This window comes from Saccostrea echinata, unplaced genomic scaffold (genome assembly GCF_033153115.1).
Source record: "Saccostrea echinata isolate AGI-Se365-2 ecotype Australia unplaced genomic scaffold, CSIRO_AGI_Sech_v1 ptg000030l, whole genome shotgun sequence".
Lineage (NCBI taxonomy): Eukaryota > Metazoa > Mollusca > Bivalvia > Ostreida > Ostreidae > Saccostrea > Saccostrea echinata.
The window spans coordinates 4928160-4953298 of NW_026889779.1; the positions used below are offsets into that span (position 1 = coordinate 4928160).

General features: G+C 33.3%; 1 protein-coding gene across 3 annotated transcripts in view; it reads left to right on the forward strand.

Annotated features, from left to right (window-relative positions):
• Positions 1–8224: 8224 nt before the first annotated feature.
• The window catches only part of LOC133197135 (nephrin-like), a 32008-nt gene continuing 15093 nt past the window's right edge, over positions 8225–25139 (forward strand). For 2 of the 3 annotated variants that reach the window (XM_061332996.1, XM_061332997.1), the window contains exons 1-8: positions 8227–8351; positions 10350–10425; positions 11432–11720; positions 13702–13780; positions 14764–14895; positions 19158–19334; positions 19450–19779; positions 19897–20187. In XM_061332996.1, coding sequence (XP_061188980.1) covers positions 13726–13780; positions 14764–14895; positions 19158–19334; positions 19450–19779; positions 19897–20187 — 985 coding nt within the window. In that variant the 5' untranslated portion in view covers positions 8227–8351; positions 10350–10425; positions 11432–11720; positions 13702–13725. Of the gene's footprint in view, positions 8352–10349; positions 10426–11431; positions 11721–13701; positions 13781–14763; positions 14896–19157; positions 19335–19449; positions 19780–19896; positions 20188–25139 lie in introns of all 3 variants that reach the window. The other variant, XM_061332998.1, reaches the window with a different exon arrangement.

Below are 25139 nucleotides of genomic sequence, written 5' to 3' on the forward strand. Positions count from 1 at the left end.
TCACTTACCACAATTGTTACTACCTTGCTGATGAAAAATAAAGCTGGAACTTCCAAGATCAAAGTGAAATTACCTGTATCTGTTTGTTTTATCACAGTAGAGTTATTTGTTTGATCAATAAACACTCAACATATTGTCATATATGCCACTGGTTTAGCAGAGATCAAACTAATTTCATATTTTGCTGGAAGCCTTTAAAGTTTTTTCTCTACAGTGGCTATATTTTTTTCTTTGGGTTGTTTAATTTTTTTTCTTTTAAATTGTAACATGCAGGTAATATTTGCTTTATTGTAAACATCTTGACATTTGATTGGAGGTGTTAATCAAAAGCTAGCTTCCATATTTTTTTTTATATTTTTTTTTTATTTTTTTTTTTTTTTTTTTTTGAAAACAGACTCACTGAAATTGATGCATTTTGATGATCTTTATCTTTAGAACCTCATCCATTTAGAAAAGAATCAACAAAAAATCAATTGATTTGATCAATAGCAAAATTTTACTTTAAGATGACAATTTAATTTGATTAACTGGAATTGAGGGGAGTTATTTCAGCAAGACTTCTTGTGCTGACAGACAGTGAATGTAAAGTCATCAATCAAGGAGCAGGTTATCAATCATATAATCATTTTAACCTTATAAACAAAGTAGGAGTGAACATTTTACTTGAAAATGAAAATAGCTTACGTTGATTTTATGGACTACAGACCTTTTGTTTCTTAAACATGACTTCAGATATGTGTATGTATTGCTTTATCATTTTCTGTTTTAGTTAAAAGTGCCATATATCTTTTGTATAAAGTAAGATCTGAATCTATACATAGACAAGTATAAGACATATGCTGTTAACATTGGCTAAGACACTCCATTATTCATATAATGAGTTAAATTAGGATATACAGAGCAAGGATTTAGATGTGTAAATGAGAATTTTCACCAAAGCCTTCTTATTACAGAACAAGAAATACACCATTAATCTTTCATCTTGGGAATCTTTGGTCAGATAAAGAAGTCAATGTGAGTAGTTATCTTAGTGCTTTAGAAAACTACATGATGGAGATAGGGGAGTCTCGTCAAGGGGAACCTATTAAAAGTTAGTTTTCTTGTTGATGAGGAGGAAAGAAGAGAAAAGCTGTATTAAGGAAATGAACCTGAACTAAAGACATCTGCAGTGGTCGTCACTGGCCCATTTAGCGGAACTGAAAGAATTCCACAGAAATCAGAATCTTCTTTTTTTTCTGTGAATGAATGAAACTGGAAATGAGTCACAGTACTGGGGCAGGCCTGTTCTGGGTTCAATAGCAAATTATTCTTTGAAAATTATCAACTAGTTTAACTTGTACTGTATGTTAAGTGCTTTATATTTGAGTCTGTTCTCAATTATAAGCCATATGGTTTTAGCCCTAATTATTATTTTATATGTAACACTTACAATAGTGACAGAAGGACATAAAAAATCAACAAAAAAGCAAATGGTGTATTATGACCTGACAGTTTAAGAGCTTGTAGCTGTTACAGAGTATACACATTTTACATCCAGACCTCACCTTAGGGGCTTCTGGCTAGTCCCAGATCATCCATCAACTGAAATTTTGTCATGGATGTCTTCTTTTCATTCTTGACCTCTGCAGGCTAATGGACTTGTGCTTTTTGTTTTTTAAAGGTGAAAGGTACATAGTGCATGTTGAAAGACTTTCTTGCTTCTGTTTTATACTCTGGCCATCATCAAAATTTAACAGAGATACAGTCAAACCTTGTTATCTTGAACCCCATGGAATTTAGATATCCAAGGATTCAGGATAAAGAGTGGTTGGGACTTACAGCTTGCTTCCACTTACCCATGGTAATTGAGATTAGATGTTCCATATACTTAGATCAACTGTACTTTAAAAACTTATAAAATTTTGTTGGTTGGATACCTTAGTTTCAGATATTATACAAATATAGCCCTTTCATGAGGTCGATCCATAGATATATTGACTTCACAGAAAAGCAACTATCAACTGAGGCATAAAGTGCAAGGTTGATATGCTCTTCTGTGAAGTCAATATGTATCAAGGGATTGACCAAATGAAAGGGCTACATTTGTTTAATTATTTTTTATAGAGATTGACAAAACAAAATTTGAAAAGAATGGGAACAAGCCACAAGTTTTCACTCTGGTCTTTTTTTTTAACAGAGAGGCTAAAGATCGAAATAAATTAAAGCTGTTTAGTGTAATTTTCTTTCCTTTATACTGATAGAGTAAATTTAGGGAATTTACTCATTTAAAAGGCTACATTTGTTTTATTATGTTTTTTATCAATTTATGACAAACATATCTAATATTATATAATACATGTACAACTAATGAATATGGACTGAAAAGAGTCAGTAATGTTGGATATTTGGTAGACAAAATAGTCTTTTGGTAAAACATTAGTCTACATATGCTGTATATACAAACATTCATGCTCTTATTGTATACCAATGCATTCCAGAGACAGATACAATGTATACTGCTGACCAATGCCTTTGATACTGTTTGAAGTAATAGTGGTCTCTTATGTAAGTGTTATGATTGGCAATACCAATAGCCACTAAGCTCTTTATCAGTTTCGTGTGTTGGTAAGTGGGGAGAGAAATTCCAAGAATATGATTCAATATTTTGCATTCAGTAGAGTTAGATATTACTCTAGTATGTTCTTGTATGAATTAAGGCAATCAAAAATTAGATGAAAGGCATATTATCTGTTTTGAGGGTAGATTTGATCTGTCTTGCTGTTCCTGATTAAGACATTGATACTCACTTTATCAGGAATATGTGGAATCAATACTTGTTAGTGGCTAACTATTACTTTGCATGTTTATTATTATTTAGATACTTTCTTATTTCAAAAAGATGAAAAATTAGAGTGCATTTTAGGGTGGTTATGTATCATGCTTTTGGATTCTTAGAAAGGTTTTATTGCATTAAGAAAGGATGCAGGCATCATGGTGGATGCTCAGATTTAAATGGGGCAAATGAGTCGAGAGGTGCAAACTTTGCACCAGATCTGCAGGAGATCCTTTTCTTGTTTATTGTTCAAATATATCTTGTTTCTTCCTCCTTTCAAAGTAATTAAATTAAAGCTTAAAAAAAATCCATTGTTTCCTCCTTGCATAATGGAATTAAAGAAGATGAAAATCAAAAATGATCCCATCAAGTGAGATGCGTTAAAATCTGGCACTGGAGGCAGAGTTTGGGGAATTGATTGACACGTCCTGACTTCTAGAATTAGACAAAAACAGCTGTGCTGGTCTCCTTAAGTAAAAATTGCCATCTCTGATTATTGGAAAATTCAAAATCCATCAAATGTATCAAATAATGAAGATTGCAAGAAAATAAGGCCTATTTCTTCCAGTGAGATGTCATCTTTTATGATTCAAGATAATGTAATAAAAAGCAAATCATTACTCATTATCAGATATGATAATGCCTAAATTGGTCTTCATTGCTGGTCTTGAATCCCATCAAATACATAGAAAGCAATCACTGTCTATCCTTCCATTGGAGACTAGCTCAGTCAACTGTACAGTACAAGAAAGCTACTGTGATGAAGTCTTGATTTATCATTATCCTTTTCTCTACAATTTTTTTTGTAATTTTTTTGTCATTCAGAAAGAGCCAGCATTTGTTCCATTGTGTCAATAAAAGAAGAGAGAAAGAAGACGAAGTCAAAGCAGAAAAAATCCCAGCTATTGTTGCACTAATTTATTTTTTGTTTGCTTCCATGACTATACAGAAACCCAAATTGCTTTTCTCATGAATGCCCGTCATGGCTTGCCCTAGAAGATGGATTTCTCCAAGCACCCTTTCTAAGTTTAATTAAATAACCACAGAGGCCTCCAGAGATTGGTTTCTTCCCCTGCTCATTCAGCTTCATATTGAGACCCACATTGGTCAACCTCTGTTCTTGTACATCTGCTGTGTTAAAAAAAATTTAAAGAAGGAAAGGGGGGGTTGTTTTTTTTTTTTTGTTTTGTTTTCTTTTTTTTAATATGGAAGATAACTAATATAATGTAAACACAGATTATTATTATAACATGCTGTAATTTAGAGTAATTATTTCTATGCAGTGTATGCATTTGATTTGTAGTTATGAGATGGGAAACAAATGAGATACATAGTAAGAAGCTGGAATTAGTAGTCACAGGTGTTTTTGACATGGAGATCACCCAAGATAAGTCTAATCCACTGTCACATTCTTACACCAAAGTCTTCTTTACTGTGCCACTGTGTACAACCATTAGTGAAAGCATTCATCAACCCACACTACATCAAAGAAGTCCTTCAGGGAGGGTGACAATTTATCTGTCTGTAACAAACATTTACTACTGCACACTTTTTTTTTGCCCTACAAACAGTACTTGGAGAAATGCAGTGCAGCCTGCTTACAGCTGCCTGTATAACTGTTATGTCTAATATTTCCCCCTGTCTGTCTATCTCACCAGGTGTAATAATTCACTCTGTCATTCATTCATTATCGTCTTGTTAACCCCTTCTCAATAATGCTCATTGAGTGCATAGAGAGGTAGAACAATGCATAAGGTAAATTGGTTACTCTCTGTAATTTGGTAAAACAAGTTGAAACAGTAATTCTCTTGTCTTATACTTATAATAATGTTTGGATTTTGGAATCACATGTATATGGTCCTCATCCTTACTCATAGAAGCCAACTCTTTCACTTTCTGGGGCCATAGAATTGATCTTCTTCGTGAGCATTATTATTGTAGCGAAACAATCATATGGATCTAAAATGCATTACGGTGACAAGTATTGATGCCTAACTTAGCCTTTTTAAAAATCTTTTTGATCTGAAAATGCTAATCTATAACTTTGTTCACCTTCTGTCTGCCTCTATGTAACCCATGTTCAATCAAGAATAGCCAGGATGAAAATCAATTTGTTTGTGCTTTGTCTGGATTTCTTTTTTGGCTCTCACTTAAGAATAATGTGCACAATTCAAAGACCTTCTGATGGCAATTATGCTGGTTTGTGGAATGCTTTAATTTACTTTTTTCTTGAATATAGAAAGAATGTGTCTTTAGCACTTTTCTTTGGATGAGATGTTTGCATATTGGTATCATTTTCATGAGAATGAGGAAAAAGTCTTCATATGCGTACAAATTTGATGTCTTCAGTTTTTTAGTGTCTCACAAATTTTAAAGTATCTTGCAAGTACAAGACGTCCATAAAGTTTTCACAGTAATGTTCAGGCAGGAACACTTGAGGTGGTTATTGCACCTTTATAGTGATTTTATGATGCAGGGAGTTTCACCAAATGAATTGAGAGAGATCAGTAGTGCCAGGCATAAAAGCTTGATGGATTTTTTCAGAGATAAAATTTCTATTGTCTTGTCATTGATCTAACCATTTTGGTCCTTCTTTTGCAGACTTTATTACCTTGAAATGTTCAACAAATTTTCTGTTGGACATGAAATTGTGATGATCTGCATGTCTTAATTAAAGGGTGATTTGATCAATGGTCTGTTATGGGTGGTAGTGTTGGGTCTTCATCGCCAACACTTTGGTGTGGTGACCTGCTGTGGCAGGATAATAAAAGTCTTAGGAAATCCTAGAAGATTGAAAATGGTTCATTACTGGTAATTTTATTTGCCCAGGGGTCATCCTCTGTCACAGGATCAGGTAGATTTTATTTACCTTGAGTAAATGGTATTGGACCTTATCACTGAGTGGCGGCAAGACCCTGATCAAATTGACTGTCTAATCCCACTCCGAGATTTATTGTATGGATCTGTATGAAATGTTAACGCATTACCAAAATATTGATACATTCAACTTTTGAGAGTAGCCAATAATCAGCCATAAAAAGGCTTATTTACTGGTAAAGCCATACAAATCATGTTTAAATGGCCCTCGTACAGTGTTGTATATTGACACTTTCTTGCTGAGATTGGGTCTACTCATTTGATAAGAGCTAGGACTGAAGATACTTGTTTTGTTAGGTAAGTCACCACTTCAACTCATTTTACTAAGGTGCCCTTATGCTGTTCTTTTCATGTTTTAATTTCATGATTTTGGTAACAGTTTGTTAAATTTTATTTGAATATAAGATTTCCTCAATGTATTGTGTCAGTCTGAGTTGATCTCTATGGTCAATATACATGGAAAGGCTCTTTCATGATTTAGCGTAGTCTTTGGCATAGCTAGGAATTACCAACTTGACATGCATACATTTGGTAATGCAGGAAAACCTAGTAAGTGACAATTGTTGCATTTGAATCATTCTTAGATCTATAAAATCTTTGTTATACATTACATGTATTACCTTTAGAATGTTTCTTTTAATTAAATGTCTTTCTATGGTTTACAGATGAAATGTTTGTTTTGTACATTTTGATATTTGTGTTTTTTCTTCCTAAGGAAAATATATATACAGAATTACTTATTTACTTTAGTCTCCTCTATTCTTGTCTCCTGCCCACCTGATTTACCTCAGGACGTCGGGGAGGAAATGTAATTTGTTGGGAAGCGTTGAGTCAAAGCTCCTGACCAGAAACTTTATCAATACCTTGTTGATTATATTTATTGTTAAAAACTTATGACAAATCACATTCACTGTAAACTTTTTATTATTAAAATTCCTCCCAAAGTCTGTAAGTTTGGTTATTTGCATTATATTTAGGCGTTAAGCCTACCCTGTGTACTGGGTTTTGTAACTGATCAATGACCATCTATTTGCCCATCCAGATCGGTAAATATTTCCCAAAGCTGCGGGTGTAAAAAATCTATTCATGTAATATTTGTTTATTGGGCCATTGAATTTTATTGTTAAAAGCCTCAATTTTGCTTTTGAGCAAATTTTGTTTAAATGGATATAATGTAAAAAAAAAAAAAAAAAAAAATAGAATGAAAGAATTTTATGTTTGCTACATCTTTCAAAAACCTTGTGAGTCGAGTCTGAGATTTGTAATTATTTCACGGAATATGATTAATTTTTTGTGAGTTTTTTTTTTTTTGCAAAGTAAGTAGAGATAATATTGTTTCATGCTTTTGATCATGTTATGGTTGGAAAAGTCAACATGTACATAGTCTCATTCAACAGAAAACTGGATAATTTATAGGAAACTGGGATATAGGGATCAAGTTTTTTTTGTGTTGGCATGTAGGGTATAAGGCTGGATTAATTACTGTAGATTGTATCTGGATGTTACTTGGAGGTCTAGAGAAGTGAAATATTAGAATTAATGACATGTGTATTAAGACTGAACACTCCCCCTTCTTTGTGGATGTCTGTCAGAAGTTTCGTTACTTCAAAGCTAGGATAAAATTTTGATAGCTTGAAGATCATGAAAAACTGATTCACAAGTTCTTCAGAGAGACCCTATTATGCATCCAGTTGTGAATCAATTTTGTAACAATTTATTAATACATTTAAAGTAGTGAAGACAATAAAAGTAAGATATTATACTTATACTCAGTATTTGAATGTTTATTTTAATGTTGGTTTTGTTTTGATTTTGTCTTGCTTTGTTAATACATACATATTGTATGTGGAAAATATTCCTGGGTTATTATGCCATATTAGTTTGTGAGGTCAAAAAAAGTTGTTGTTTTTTTTAAATCATGTTCATTGTATAAAGTTCTGGCATAAAAAAGTGTTATATTCTATCTAGTGTCAACGTAAGATCATGCAGATAAAAAAATCTTAAGTCTGGAGTGTCTGATAACTATAGTCTCCATCTGAACTTTGGGCAAGTCTCCGATTTTATGGACTTTTTGTGTGACATACCAGAGTTTGATCGTAATCCATTGGGAATGATGTCATCTAGGAAACACTTAAGACATGATGATGTAATACTAGCAAAAATATGATGAGCTTTTGATGTAATGCTGGCTACAAAAATGATGAGCTTTTATGATTGATAGGTTATTTATGAAGAAGATTGATGCAGTGCTTGAACTTGACGATGTAAGTGATGTCTATGTAGTGCAAAAACTTGTTTGAGGGGTACATATTTTATTCGGACTGCAAGATGGATAGTCCAATGTAAACATGATAATTCTTCATTAAAATAGATGTGTTAAGTAGATATGCATTTTTTTTAAAGACATAAACACAGAGAAATTTAGACAGGAAGTATACTGCATGATTTCCATGCCAACCGTTCACATGGCCATGTGATGTAGTAGTTATCTGGAGGTGCTGCCTGGGTAATTGAAGCCATTTGTGCATAAGATTATAAGGGGGAGCATGTGGTTGGATGAGAAATTTATACACTGAGTTGCATAGGATATCATTTTTAATGACAATTTCATAAACTGAGGTTGCATACATGTTCCATTTGGACAAGACCGAAACCAAATATGGTGAGTTTGGTTGCTTTTTTTTTTTAATTATGCGATTGATGAGTTTTCTATAGAAATAGTTTAAATTCCTCACTATTTTTATGGAATATAGAAAATTTCTCTCATTACAGCTTTTTAAACTACTTAATGAACAATGATCATTATGTAGTTAAGAGTGTTGACTGAATGATATTTCATTTTTTTTGCAATGTTTTGGGTGTTGGTTAACGTTAATTGTCATTTTTCATGAGAATGAATGGATAAATAATTGCCAGTATTGGTCATAAAACTCTAAGTTTTTTCATGTAATACCATTGGATTCACGTAACCAGTAAATTTTTTTGTGCTCTATATCTGACATTGATTTTTTGGTGGTCTGTGAGGGAATTGTTACGTCTTTAGAAGTGTTTGGTACCAAAGGCTAGAGGTGAAAGTACCTGCGGCTTGTTTTTTTCCCTGGGGGAGGTACAGCCAGAACAGCAGACACTGTGTTACACCTACCAGTCTGTTGTGGTGTGTTTTTTGGTGGAATGCCTGAGTAGCTGTGAGTGATGAGGGAACTCATTGTGGATAGTTTGGCACTGTCCTGGTGAAAGAAGCATTAGTTTTTCCAAGGAGAATATGCACTGGCTAGGTTATAATTGAGGTAACAACATGTGTTTTGAGTCCTTCTTGTTTTATCTTTAAAGTAAACATCATATGTGCTATGATGTTTTATTAATGAACAAGATGCACATGTAGATACAGTTACTTAGGTGCAGTTTTGGTTCTGCAGTGAAACTGTGACCTTGAATATTTCTGGTAAAGCTGGTACATGTTGGGGCATATCAAATGGCACCACCCTAGTGTTAATCTGTTAATTTGCATCAGTTAGGGCTTGTGTTTATCTTTGATCACCCTCCTCCCAAGAAATGACCCAGGTTTTCTATATATACTTCAAGTCAGGTATAAGTAGATTCAAGAGAGTTGTAAGCAGGCTTGATAAAAGTCTGAATATTGCTTCAATTAATTGATTGAGTTATCAGATCATTAACATATATCCATGTTAATGCAGAGAAATCTTAATCTTGATTAAAGCTTGAAGGAATGAATTTGGGACACAGTATTATGCATACAATATGGATTTCCAAGATGATGGTTTGACTTAATATATTATATCAGTTCTGATATAAGAAACCTTCTATATATTACATGTATTCTCCATGTGGTATTAATTAATTTACAGTACTTTGACATGCCAATGATCTTACTAATCAAACTTACCAAGTATTAAGTAACATGGTGCATGCTTCATAAAATCATTAGTATGAAGTCAACGATATGTCATGTCTATAGCAGTGAATGAATTACTATGTCAGCAAGGTGATTCAAGATACCCCAAATTTTCATTTTCTAAGAATTTCTGATCATGCAGTGTTGTTCCTAAGAGACACAGCTCCATAGAAAATCTAAAATGATCTATGAGAAAAATTGCGTAACTTTCTCGGTATACTTGTAAGTGCTAAGCTGTAATTTTATTTGAACTATGGCATTCAGCCTTTATATACATCTTACCTGTCTGTCTAGAGATAGTGCATACAGTTATCTTGTTTACAAGATTTCTGAATAGTCATGCTCATATTTTAGGTATTATTGCATTTTTTTTCTTTTTAAATCAAAGATGTAGGACCAGTTTTTTTTTTTTACTTTCATTCCAATTACTGATGCACATCAAAGCCAGATGGCTCACTTTAAATTAGACTGTTAATAATTTTACACGAATGCTTCAGAAATGGCACCTTGTCATTAAGGTATTTTCACTGCATTATAACCCCATAAAGCTTCCAACACCAAGTCATTTCATCTCAAGGGCTTTAAATTTCCTTCATATAAAATAATTTCTGATGGAATTTTATCAGTTCCATAAAGTGAATTGTTGGAGAGCAATTCAAATTTTTAAAAATCTGTCTCTTACAGTCTGATATTATACTGGGAATCTGTCATTTGGTCGTAAGATCGAGATTATGCTTCCAATTTCAGTGACTTCCTGTCTCTATGGAGTTGCGTCTTACAAGATACAGTGGTTTACAGATTTCTGACATTATCAAGGCTAAATGTAAGTTTTTTTTTCCTTAGTGTGTAATTGGATATAATTTTTTGTGTATCATGTGAGTGGGTTATTTTTTTTACTTATCTATACTACTAGGATTGGTATCTGCACAGATGTTGTAATCTACTTTTAAGACAATCTGTACTAGGCTTCTGTTATTTGTAGTCTGCAAATGCATTGGTAATATGGCAACAATTCCTTAATTTTTTGTCTTGTTGAGTAAATGTATGTGCTGTATAAACAGATGGAATGCCAAGCATATCAGAGAATTAGTATTTACACAAATTAAGACGCACATGCATAAAAAAATAGGCAAATGTGTTTCCACAGCCTTGCTAAGCTCTATGAGATGGTACCAGTCCAATTACTGTGTCTGAGTAGGTTATCTATATAAGCCTAATTTAATCACCTCTGCCTATTACTTACTTATCTACAGTATTGTTATAATAAGATAAATCAGGTTGACAAAGGGTTTCAGTTGAAGGTAATTAATAGAATAGTACCCCCTCCACTCTTGTTGGGGAGTAAAGTTGTGGATTTGTCCCATATCACAGAAAAGACTCATTCAGAAAATTGATTTATGTACAGATAAAGACTTGCTAACAAGTGTGTGAGGTGTACAAAGTTAAATGATGTATTAATTATTCATGGTCAGTTTAATTTGATGGGCCTGCATGGTTGACCATCAACACCAAATTGTCAGGAGCTTGCCACTGACTGATAACAATATAGGGATGACCCTGGTCCAGAGGGAGACTCTAATTTGCATATTTGATGTTTGCCCAGCAGGTTATTTAATTCGTATGACAATAAACAAGAGAGCATGTATCTTCTTTATACAGACTGACAATGTGCCAGATAAGTGGTGACAATCGAGAGAAAAATGTACAATATGAGATACTGACAATTATTGCAATGCCTTAAAAGTCATAATTTAATGGTGATTTGTTAATTTTGATGGACTTTATGGCTAAAACAATGTTCATTTCTTTATTTGTTTCATTCATTTCAGGTTATATTATGACCGAAGACCTAGCGGCTGAGTGTTTTGTAACACTGGAATATTAGGAGACAGGATATTAAAGAGGCTAGCACAGGGATTAATCTGCCTTATCCTACTGGACAAGTTTTATCTGTGAAGGATTTTCTTTTCTTTTTTTTTTTATATTTTTGTGCATATAAAGTACTTTGGCAGAATAAGGATTACTTACTTTGCCAAAAAAAAAATGTGTTGAAAGACAAATAGTGTTCAGAAGAGGATATAACGATGACATCTAGAATGTCACGGGATTTTTTAATTTGTGAGTATCATAGAAATCAATACAATTGATTTGGTTTTAAATTATTGAGCAAGAAAAAAGACACTACTTTGATCAGACAATGTAACATCAGGGCATTTGTTTTAGTTCATTTTATTATGCGTAAATTCAATTATTCATGTACACTGTGATAACTTATAGTACAGGTGTTACATTGGATGAAGTCGCATTTTTCTTACTGAATTTAATTAACAGATTCGTTGAGGAATAATTTTTACATTATTTTGATGTAATGCGGCAAGATTACATGGACCTTGGCAATGCAAATGTGCATCAAGCAAGCATTCATTTTTTGTTGGAATGAGTAAATTAATGAAGGAAAGTTTTCTGATTATATTTTTTCATGGAATTACAGGAAATGAGTTTTACAGATTTTTAGTTTCTATCATTCCCAGATGCTTGAGATGTAACATTTGCATTCTGGAATATTGCATTTACAGTAGGTTTAGTTAATACTTCAATAGCATGTTTATGATGTCCAGGGGCCCTTTTTACGAAAGAACTATATGACTACGTAATATTAAAAACTTAAAGTTGATTGTAAAATCTTGTAAAATTAATTATTCTGTTTAAAATTCCTAGCAGAAAAATGTCTTCATTATTTCTTTACAAAAAGATTCAGATCATTTTCAGATCAATATAAAATAGAAAGTTATCGGCAGAATTAAATTTAGGTCTTAGTCGTAAGTTTTTAGTAAAATGGCCCCCAGAGCACCAAGAAACAAACTGAGATCTTTGAGATGTTCCCTTGGAAATTGTTGTGTTTTTGCTCTTGAGTGATTCAAAATCTTTACCTACCTTATCTACACCACAGTGTAAACACACTCTCTAGCTATTGTTTCACTCCTGAAAAGATGGCTGCTGGAAAATATAGGCAGAAAGAGGTAGAATTCATTTCACGAATTTCTCATTCATTGATTCAGTATGTGATGTTTTTGATGGAAATGAAACAAATTAATTCAGATTTCAGGTGAGAGGTACATTCTCTAAATAAAAAACAAAATATAGTTCACAGAATTCCTTAAATTACAATGGTTGCGATGGCATTGCAACTCATTATTATTGAGTATATGCATATATTGTATAGTCACAGCTCAATTATGTAAGCATCTTATTGGTAAAAAAAAAGAGGTAAAAATCTTAAAAGCAGTTTCAGACTTTGTCAAATTAGTAACAAGTGTAGTGAGAAATTCCTATTGGTGTGGTGCCAAAATTATTACAAGGGAAAGGAGGAAAAATGGTAAAGTCTAGAGGCAGGGAGGCAAAAAATTGTCATTCCAGTCCAATACACTAGAGCTGTAGATTATCAATTGTCTTATTATCCCAGAAAACAATAAACTGCAGGGTGTCAATCTTCTGTGTAATAATGGTAAGGTTGTATATGGTGAGGATATTGCAGTTACTGTGTGTTTCTGAAATGTGATGATTTCTCTTCCATGTCCTCCTAGCATTCCTCTGGATCAGTGTATTGAATTCTGTGAGGAATGGTGTACATTTTAAAAAAAATCTACAAGATATAGTTTAAAAAAGATAGAGCCACATATAATCGGATTGTGTGGTCCTGGTTTTGTGACATTTTAACCCATTGATTGCATGTTTGTAATTTTAATTGAGTATGGGTGGGATTCTGAACAAATTTCAATTAGAGTTATAGGGACTTGTCAAGTTGTAGGCCGGCCGGGGCATGTAATTTGTGCAGAGTTGTGATTTTGGTAAGAGGACTATACTTGGTTTTGTATTGTGAGTAATTAACAGTTAGGAGTACATTATACTAATTAGTGGGGAGTAAGGATAGATAATACAAGGAGTAAGCTGTTAACTGAGCCAGCAGGGGAGGGGTAGGACTGACCTGTGATAATAACACACAACCAGTGTAATCTACTGGACTCCCAGGGGACTAATGCTTAGAAGAAGAAAAAACAAATCCATAGCCATACTGACAAATTCAATGATTTATTTCTAGGAGGAAGCCACCTTTTAAGCTGAGATGAAGGAGCTAATTTCTGTTGTGGTTGGAACTTTAGCTCTCTACATTCCAGTCAGTAAGTATACCTTGCTTATATGGATAAATTTACAAGGCATTTAAAAAAAATGTTTAAAATCATAAGGTGAAATGTGAATCATATTAATGTATGGTGCCCCTTTCTTAATGTCTGTTTATGCAGATGAAAAATGGATAATATATTTTAATGTATTGGTACCCCTATAATGGTATCAGACTAGCTGTTTTCTGAATTATGTTATGCAGATGAAAAATTGATAAAACAGTTTATATGTGTTAAGGATTTAGAGAATTATGTTTGAAGGAAGTATTGAAAGTGTACCATTGCATTTGTTAAAAATCTTGGTTCACAAACGCTGTCTTATAATTGTTCAGAAATTGCATTCACTTTGCCCTGTGTTATCCTGAAGGCCTTTATGTGGGTATATAGAATTCCAGAATTTAAAAATAAAAATCTCCCAATTAAAAACGCTGTTCAGTTATAACAAAGAAGTTCGAATCTTCAAATTGATAATTTTTTTCTTTTATATTTTCTGTTTGATTGGGTGTATAGGCAATTTCAATATATAATTTAGCTGAAGTAAGATTGGTCGAGTACAATAATTTATACCTCATTCAAAAGTGTCAATAATGGCACTGCTAATTGCAAGTTATTAAACTTTGAATTGAATTAGAATTTTGGGGGAATTATAATGCCTCTCTGGTTTTGTGTTACCTTTACACAAATGCTATAAAGGATTGTCCCCCAAAACTGCAAAAAAATAGTCTTAAAATTCTCCTTTCATAGGAGAGTTAATTTTAACCATTTAAAGAAAAAAAAAAAGAATGAATTTTTTGCTTATTCAAATTTACACTGAACCATATCATTTCTAAAAGATTTTGTTTAGTCATTTTTAATTGACAAATTAAAGAAAAAATGTCTTTCCTTCTATTAAAATGTTTCTGTTCTGTACCTTTATTGAGTCTATTTTGTTTTGATTTGCTTTATGAAAAATTTGTAATTATGATATATTTATGTCATAGGTCAATGTGCTCAAGAATTTGAGCAGCGACCAGCAAACAAGAGCATAATACAGGGCCAAAATGTCATGCTGGAGTGTTCTGTCCGCGATCTGGCAGGAGTTCTACAGTGGTCCAAAGGGGGAATCCTGCTCGGTAATTCTTAATTATTCAAACAACTTCACAGTCTTACACTCAGATTTTCAAATGACATTTAATTAAGAAGATGGATTTATTATTTTGCATTACTGATGGTCTCTTGATCTTCATGGGTAATAATAAAGGCTAGCAGGAGTTGAGAGACAGAATTTGTCTGTACATGTGACATATATGAGCATTCTTTTCATATAGTCAGGAAGACATTCAATTACTGTGATAAAGAGCTCAGTATCTTGGTTATCATACTTCTTTAATTAAAACAATATGATGTAGGAGCTAGAGCATAAATATGTTGCTTTGATAGATATTCACTGTTAGTATTAATTAAGTTTATCAAGATACAAAAATCTTATCATATAACAAGAAATACTACAATGTTAACTTAAATGTGCTACTAACTTTTTTCCTCTCTTGTCTACTTTAGACAAACTTGTTGATGTTAACAATTCTATCATTTCTGTGGCTGCATGAGTACACACATTCTAGGTGTATCTTCAAACAGATACATCTTAATGTCCCATCAAATCCACATCTGGGCAGTGTTCACATTCTTTTAACATGCATCATCTGAGTTTTTTCTATAGCAAGAACTAGAATGTGAAGATAATGGCCAATCAGATCTTCAAATTTTGATAATAGCCAATCAGCTCTTTGAATTTTTATATGAACTAGAATCAACTCAGAAATTTAAAAAAAAAACAACTGTTCTCTGTTTTCATCATAGTCTTTGATAAAATATTGTGCATGGGAAGGTTTTTGGGCATTTTTTACTTGCAAAATGTATGAAATTTTTACCAGTAACCTAATTTGGTAATGAAATATCAAAAATGATATTAGATTATCATTATTGCATGTTTAGGGATAATTTTAAATTTTGATGTAAATCTAGCTTTTCTAAATAATTTAGTAGAAGACATCAGAGTGTTGTGTTTGCTTGGACAATTTAACTTACCAGAAATATCTTATACATATCATAAAATTATCAGCTTTAGACCATGCAGATTCAGTATGCTTTTAGTGCATATATATATTTAACCACACTTCAAGAGAGAAAAAAATCATAATATCAGTAGAATTGCATTGTTCTGATGTAACAATGATTTTTGTACAGCAAAAATGCTATCCTTATCCGATTATCTGCCCATGTTTTGGTATGTACATGATACATGTAAATTGTCTTTAACAGCAGGCATGTGTTTTAAGAATAGCAGATTTGTCTGCACATTGTCACAACTAATTGTTGGATGTCATGCATTTTTTCCACAAGTATGACATCTATGTTGCATACTGTGCAGTGAGGAAGGAAGGGAAAAATGAGAAGAATTGTAAGAAGGATGGATCAGGGTTTTTTTCTGTTGGAAGAACATGGTGCAGTGTAGAACTCCTTGTAATGTCTGTTAGTGGAGATGGCGTTAAGATAAGCCTAGCCTAGCTGTGGTATCAGTTTCACCCTATCAGTGTATTGAAATCATATTGTCTTGTCAAATCGGTTTTTCTCAACTCCACAAAAAAATACTTGTTCTGATGAATATGATCTTTAATTGAATTATTGAGACACTGGTATTCATAGGAGATTTTCTCTCAGGAAATGATCATCTAGATTATGAAAATATTGCCATTTAGAAAAGTGTGTAATTTATTTGTTTAAATGTTTAACATGAGCCTCTTTACTCCCACAAACAGGAGACTCCTTGTTTTTCTATATGACCTATAGCACCAAAATAGGATTCATTTAAGATCCTTATCAGGCAAACATTTTACTGCATTTGTGTTTGATGCAGAAATAATTTCTGCATACACTATTTAATTATATTAGATTTTTTGTAATGCCCCACGGATCGAAAGATCCCGGGGGTATATTGTTTTTGTCTTGTCTGTCTGTTTGTCTGTCTGTCTGTTGTCAACTTTAACCTAGCCCATAACTATTGCGCTGTCAAGGGTAAGGCTTTAATATTTGACATGAGTGTTCATTATGACAAGACCTTTCCATTGGTACAGAAATTTTTTATCATGTGACCTCAACTGTGACCTTTGACCTACATTTGAAAAACTTTAACATTGGTCATAACTATTGCACTGTAGTCTGCGTCCCACTCCAGAATTGTGTTACCATCAGGGGCATAGTGTTTCACAAACACATCTTGTTTTTGTTTTTTTGTTTTTTTTTTTTTGTTTTCTGTGTGGCTATAATAACACCCAAATAGGATTCCAGATTTATTAAGATTCCCTGCATGTCTGAATGCCAGGCAGTCAAACAGAAGTTCTCTGCATTTGCATTTGATGCAGATATAATTTCTGCATACACTATTAATTAAGATATTAGATTTGTATTTGTTTATGAAGACTTGACAAAAACTATGAAGAAGTGATGAGTCTATAATGAGAGACAGGAACTCCACTGGCGTAATGTGCTGGCACAGTCTCAGAAATTGTACAGCATCCAGGTTAACCATTCTCACAATGTCACTATTGTCTGGGTGTATCAACATCTCAAATCAGCAGGGGTCTACTACACAAAAACCATAGTGTACAGTTTTAAAGCAACATAGGGGTTAGGTATAAATTTTACATTAGATAATTTCAAAAGGGTGCAGTGGATAGCAGGTATCCCATAACTGCATACATGTTAAACCAAACATATATACTAGAGCAATATATGTATAAAATATAAAAGTTATCTTGTAGTGATAAGGAAGAAATCAAATATGCTGATTTAGAAAATAATATTTGGCATACATGATATAAAGCAGCCTTCAATCTCCCCAACCCAACTAACCCAAACCACTGTTCATCCACTCATGTACCTCTTAAATTGGTTCAAGTGTCATTATATTATTGGTCATGTAGCTGTCATGCTTTGATAGCTAGCTGACTTAATTTTCATAAAATTCATAATTTAGGTAGTGTTTTATATGAAATCATATTGCACATTCAATTTTTTTCATAACTATTGTTGCACTCCTTATTGGAATGTGGATCCAGCAAACACCATGATACAGAGATAATTTGGCTGTCTGGATGATCTTAGACTTGACAGAAATCATTATTTTTCATTGTTCCTTTCTTGCCTTTAGAAGTAAATCAGACACAATTACTAGCTACTCAGTCAGGGGCTCGCCATAAATTCTTATTTTACTTCTGGGGAAGTGCAAGAAAACCATTGTCTCTGACAGTGGCTGCTGGTTCTGACTTCTGGTCATCTCCACCGATTATTGTTGCTATACAGTGGTAAGCATTGTTTGTGGGTGGTTACATTGAACTCATTGATGGAGGTCAATGCATTAGGAGGAAAGACTCGATCTCCCAATTTCTGGCAGTACATTGTGTTTTGGCAACTGGTCTGCAAAAATTGGCACCAGACTTGGTCTTTGCATGAAAAGAAGTGAATATGTTGGAGTGATTTGGGGTTTTCCATTGACACTTTTGTTGGTTGATTGTGCATGTTAGGTGTTTGATAAGAAACAAGCAAAGGTTATATATTGCATTTAGCTGTAGTTTTCTTACCATAACATCATGGCACAAAATCATGTAACACTAGAAGATTGGTAGGTTTACTTATGTCTTTAGACAGGAACTAATGAAGGCAAGATGAAGGACAATTTATTTATTTTAAGAAAATGTTTTCACTAAATAAATCTGTTCCAGTAGAAATAAATGAAAAGCCTGGAGCTTGACAAGGAGTCTGCCTGAGTAATGAGTTGTCAGAGAAATAGGTTCAGAACACCCCCCATATTTTAATGTACATGGCAGTGTTTTGTAGATGTCTTAAAACAGCTCAGATATTGTAGACACATTTATTATAGGTACAATTCTAAACATAGAAGCTTGAGTCTCAAAAAACCCCACTGTTTTGTTTGCAATTTTTAAGCTTTTAGAATAATTTTTGTCAGTATTATAAATATATAGATATTTCTTTCCAAGTTAGATTTCTCTGTGATTTTGAATACAGATAAAACAAGAGATTTGACAGGAAATGATGCAAGTAACAAAGCATAAATGTCAAGATTTGGAAAGATTTACATGCAGTCATTATTTGTATACAAGATGAATGGAATCTATCTGTAGAAGAGATTGAATTCCATTCATTTAACAATTTTTCATTCAAAGTGGGTAATTCATTAATTGTTTTTATGTTGGAACTGATGCAATCTTTGAAGAAGAATTTCATGCCCAAATCAAAAATAAACGTCTGAATTTTTATTCAGCAAAACTGCAGCAAACTAATGAAATAAAGTGAGATTACTATTTTTTCATAACAGGTTTGGACCCCAGCCTCCCTGGTTTTTCAAGATACTCCATTGTTAGAAATACTCCTTCACAGTACAACTTGCTAATAGAAAACACTAAACTTGTGGACGATTCATACTATGAGTGTCAGGTATCCCCTGAAACTGACAATCCAGCACTCAAAGCTAGGGCCTACCTCACAGTGCAAGGTAAATTATTACACATCCTAAACCAGCTTGTGTATTTAGTCAGTACATTCAGCACTAGCTTTTATCTATAAAATAAAACTATATTTTGTTAAAATTTAATTTTTACCTTGACTAGTTCCACCAGAGCAACCAGAAATTCTGGGATATGCCAATGCCAGTACTATTGCCCTTAGCCCAGATGAAAATCAGCTGACTATGACTTGTGAAGTACGCAGGGGACACCCAGCAGCCACTATAGAGTGGTACCGCAACGGTAACTTGGTGACAGAAAATGTTCGCACTTCCAATGAGCCGGTGTCTGGAGGGAGTAAACTGATGACTGCTAGGAGTATAATAACAATTACCAACATTGCAGACCATCACAACTCTATTTATATGTGTAGGGCCAAGCATGATGCTCTGAATAAAAATTGGATGCAGACATTTGTCAAACTAAACGTATTATGTAAGTCTTTGAAAGTCATGCATGTAGCTAGTCAGTTTAATTGATTTTAAAATGTGAATTAAAATTAAATACTTAGAGTGAATAATTAATGACACACTGTCTTGAAATTTACTTCAGCTCCCCCTGGTGTCCCAGAAATCACTGGCTATTCATCTGGTCAGGTGATCCGAGAGGGTGACACCCTGAGGTTGCTCTGCGTGTCAAAGGGAGGTAACCCTCTACCTCAGGTGAAGTGGTTCAGAAATAATGTGGAGGTGGACATTTCTCACACCACAGACCCTGCCCAGTCTATGAATGAGTACCTGTTTTCAGTCAGAAGGGAGGACAATGGGGCTGTTTATAGATGTGAGGCCTCCAACACTGCTACCAGTGCTCCTCTTACTGCGGAGGTTACCCTCAATGTCTACTGTAAGTTTATGTTGGCAATGTCAGAACTGTGTGTCTCCAGACAAAAACAGTAAATATCACTTTCAAATAATTTATTTTGCATGAGAAGAAAGTGTTTTCTTACTCTAAATCACAAGGGAGCATTTTTTTTTAGGTTGTACAGTTTTTATTTGAATACAGTACAATTCGTTTTTTATCATACCGGTTTTATATCATACTTCTTTTTTTATCATAGATATCTGAAACACAAAACCATTTCTTAATAATTCATTATAAATTTTGTTTGTTATTATCATAGGTAAAAGTATACACTTCGCTTACTATAATAGAAAATGTCCGTCCGTAATATTTTTTTCACACCTTTTCACTCTTGGGACAATCAACAAAACAAAAGATAACACCTACAGTCCCTGAAACGTTCTACTTTCCCACTTGAACGGAGAGCGAACGCTGAACGAACGCTGAACGAACGCAGAGCGAACGGTGAGTGAACGATGTGTGAACGCTGAACGCAACTTGGTGAACGATGTGTGAACGGTGAACGGTGAGTGAACGCTGAACGCGAACGGAGCGCAAACGCGAACGCAAAGTGAACGGTGGACGAACGGTGAACGCAAGATGAACGATATATTCGGAATGCCTCTGATATTTTCCTTGCATTGAAACTATTTTATTGTATTATATTTTCAGGTGCCAAATAAATAAATAAATAAATAAATAAATAAATAAATAAATAAATAATAGATAAGTAAACCAATAAATGAATGAATATTTAAGTCAATAAAATAAATTCTCCAAAATTGTCCTAAGAAAGACGATGCATGCACATAAAGTATTTAATCACACGATTTTTATCGCATTAAAACATTGCAATTGTATCGAACGCTGAAGTATAAAAGATATTTTTTTAGTTGGAAAATAAAAATGTTTATTCTTATTTAATAACAAATCAGAGAAAACGTCTGACTTATAGAATGAATTAAAGCGGTTGTAACATCCATTCATATATCTCCGTGTCAAGGCGATTTCGTGTAAATTAATGAAAAAAAAAATTACAAAGGTCAGTGGACGTTTTGCATTTATACGCTCGTATTTTAAATTTTTAATATAATGATATGTGTCATTTCTATTTTTCATGATGATTTATTGAGCAGACTTCTACATGTATATGCAGATGGCCGTGGTTATACTCGGACAAGATAATACAAAGATACATATTCATATTATTTGTTATAAATTCAATTTTCAGAACTTGATATTTAAGTAATATGCTGTTATACTTTTTATTAAACAGACAAACGAGAGAGAGAGAGAGAGAGAGAGAGAGAGAGAGAGAGAGAGAGAGAGATTCCGTTTTAGCCCCCCCCCCCTCCTATCAGACAGTGAAAGTAACTTTTTTTAATCAACAAATTATATCCATTTGTTTGACAGTCATACTCGTTTTTATGTTCCTGCTTCGATTTCACACGAAGTCCACGTGCTTGTCCTGTCAATCAAAATCATTCGACACTGTGCAGGTGTGAAAGTTTCGTCACATCGAAGACAGAGTGCGAGTATTTCCAACAAGTTATAACATTTATTTTTATCATTTCTAGATTTGATTCCAACATTTGAATAATAAATGAATAAAATACATTGGGCATTTACACTTGAATTTGATACATACTCTCTGCCAATTTCAAATACCACCGCCGACACGTGTACATTTTGAACTACAGTAACTATTGTTTTGTGACATTTTTAGATGCATGTTTGTTTTGAGACTGAAATTTTTGTTCTAAAAAAGACCTTAACTTTCTTTAAAAAATGTTAATTAAAATATTCTGGAAATGCAGTACTGACTAAGTAACCGATTTAGGGGGAAGGGGGGGGGGAGGGGTATTAATCATATCGAATGGCAAACATATAAAGTTACGGTGAAGAGAGAATTTTTTTCTCTATAACTATAGACTTTACATATTATAGTAGAGAAAATTCTGTAGTGCAGTACATTTTAAATAAATATTTCCTTTAACCACACTATCAATTGAATTCGCTCCAAAGATAATAAACAGGACATCCGCAGTACTATGTATAACTCTCAGAACTAGTTCTATCATATTTTCTGCAGTAATTAAAAAAACGTGTTAGAAATAAATATTTTCGTAATTTTGCTGCGTAATTATTTGACTTGGATTATTATATCACCATTAACGATTTGTCGTCTTTAACAAAACAACAAAATGTTGCAGTGATTGAAGTATTTGCACATTGCCCTTAGTTAAATTTAATATTTCAGCATCGTTCTACATAGGTACAGAATGTGTTTATAACAACAATTATTTTCCAGTAATTTAATAAATAACCTAACAGCTAAGTTAGAATAATAAAAATATATATATCGTAGATATTTTTCCCCATGAAATAATGATTCTTCAAACACGATATGTTAGTTATTAAATTAAAAAACCTGTAACTCCTTCCCTACAAAAAGATAAGTCCTTTCACTTCGGAGTTCCGAATGACAATGAAAACTGAACGATAGGTGAACGCTGAACGCAAGGTGAACGCAAAGTGAACGGAACGAAGAGCGAACGCTGAACGCTTTGTGAACGGTGAACGCGAGCGCACGGTGAACGGTGAACGCAAAACTGTGAACGGAGAGCGAACGGTGAACGCACGGTGAACGAACGGTGAACGCACGCTGAACGAACGGTGAGCGAACGGAAAAATGGGAAAGTAGAACGTTTCAGGGACTGTATCTACACTTGTGGTTCATGCACTGTTGCTTGTCTATACACAGTGGCTTGATTTTCACTTTGAAATTTGCCGATAGTGAAAGACTGGGGAGAGTAGTCACACTTCAGTGCACTTACCTGAGCGATTGACAGGGAGTCTGTTTATTTCATGAAGTACATGACAGGATAACACGAACTCTTTTTTTTTTTTCATAACTTATTTTCTTCTTATGTTAATCCTGAATTGTACGTTCGTAATAAATACGTTTTACCAAATGTGTTGAAACTAAAATTAGTGTCAATATTAACCCAAGCTTTCTTACACTTGGTGTCTGGATCAGTGTTCATTGTTAATATCATTTACAAAACTACCCGATTAATTAAGAAATGATTAAGTGAAATTAACTCTTTCACCAGTCTGTCCAAGCGGCTTTGAATGCATATGCTCATCAGCCTATCGATTTTAATTATACGGCGACATTACCCATACCGAAATAAATTATAACTTAGTTATAACTTTTGTAACTAAAAAAAGGTACAAAAAAGTTATAACTAAGTTATCGGAGTTTGGAACCGCCTGTTTTAAGTGAGGTATAATTTAGTTATAACTTAGTTACAAAAAAGTTATAACTTTTGTATAAGTTTTCATTTTTTATTTCAACATAAATACAGCAAGTGCAAAAAGTTACAAAAAAGTTATAACTACAAAAAGTTATACTTATTAAAAGTTACACAAAAAGTTATAAAAAAGTTACAAAGTTATACCCAAATAAACGGTGGAAAAAGTTACAAAAAAGTTATACGCGGAAAAAGTTATTTAAAAAGTTATAAAAAAGTTATACTTAATAAAAAGTTATGAAAAAGTTATAACTAAAAAAAGTTATACCCATGAAAAGTAATAACTTTAAAGATTATGAAAAAGTTACAGAAAAGTTATAACTATGAAAAAGTTATGAAAAAGTTACAGAAAAGTTATACCTAAAAAAAAGTTATAACTACAAAAAGTTATACCTAATAAAAGTTATACCTAATAAAAGTTACAATAATATTATACACTTCATGTTAACCTGTGGTGGAATTACTCAATTATAGGCTTTAAAAAAGCTACTCATTAAAATTTTTACAAAAAGATTAAAATTTTTACAAAAAAGATTATTTAAAAAAAAATTAAAAGCACTTACAATTTTATTTTATAAACATGATTAAGAGAGCTTGGTTCATTGTCAAATACAATTGAATGAATGCACATTCATGTTTTCAAGTCTACCTTATTTTTCATCAAGCCATCATAACAGATTGAAATTTCTCAGAATGGTTGTTTTCTTAAAATACATTATTTTAGCATATAGTCATAAGAGTTTTTGTAAAATTACCTAGTAAACTGCATTCTACTCTTGTGAACTTTTATAAATAGGCATCACTGCCTAGATTTTAACTCTCTAGTTTTTCATGTTAGCGCCATGATCTAGCTGTACTTCAAAAAAAAAAAGAAGGTTCTAAGCAGTGATTTCGGTCACAGTTCTTAGCTGCATACCACCCAAGTCCTTGCACAGGTATCCTTGTGGATGTACAGTTGTGATTTTTATCTGGATTATTTAAAGACGGAATGCACCAGTAGTCGGCCGAGCTGGTCGAGGGACTTGGCCGTCCGGCCAGCGGTCTGCGCCCCTTGACAGGTTGTACTGGTAGTAGGCTGAAGTGGTCATGGGACTTGGCCAGCCAGTAGTATGTCCCCCTCGACAGGCTGCACTGGTATTTGGCCGAGCTGGTCGAGGGACTTGGCCGGCCGGCAGATGGTCTGCGCCCCTCAATGGCCTGCACTGGTAGTCGTCCGAGTCTTCATTTGAAATATGCTTGCAATTTCAACCTTCTCTTCATTTTTCTTCAATTCTGCAAAAATTAAAAAGGTTCAAACTTTAAATATTTTAATTTTTTCTTTTAAAAAAACGTTGAAGTGTTTCCTGCACTCAAAGCATATCAGATTGGAACCACTCTTTAATATCAATTCATTCAAATTCAAGGCATATGCATCTATAACTTGGAAAACAAGAATTAGAGTTCTGTTGTGTAATTGAGAAAATTCAACCTCAAGGCTCATCACATAAACATGCATTAAAAAAAATTTTAAACATAAAGAACAATATAGAACCTGACAGCTTTATAGGAATTAGCTTTAGATTTATCGAATTTGAAATAAAAATAAGATTTGATTATTTACTTACCTAAAACAGGTGATATTTTTGAAGGATTTCACTC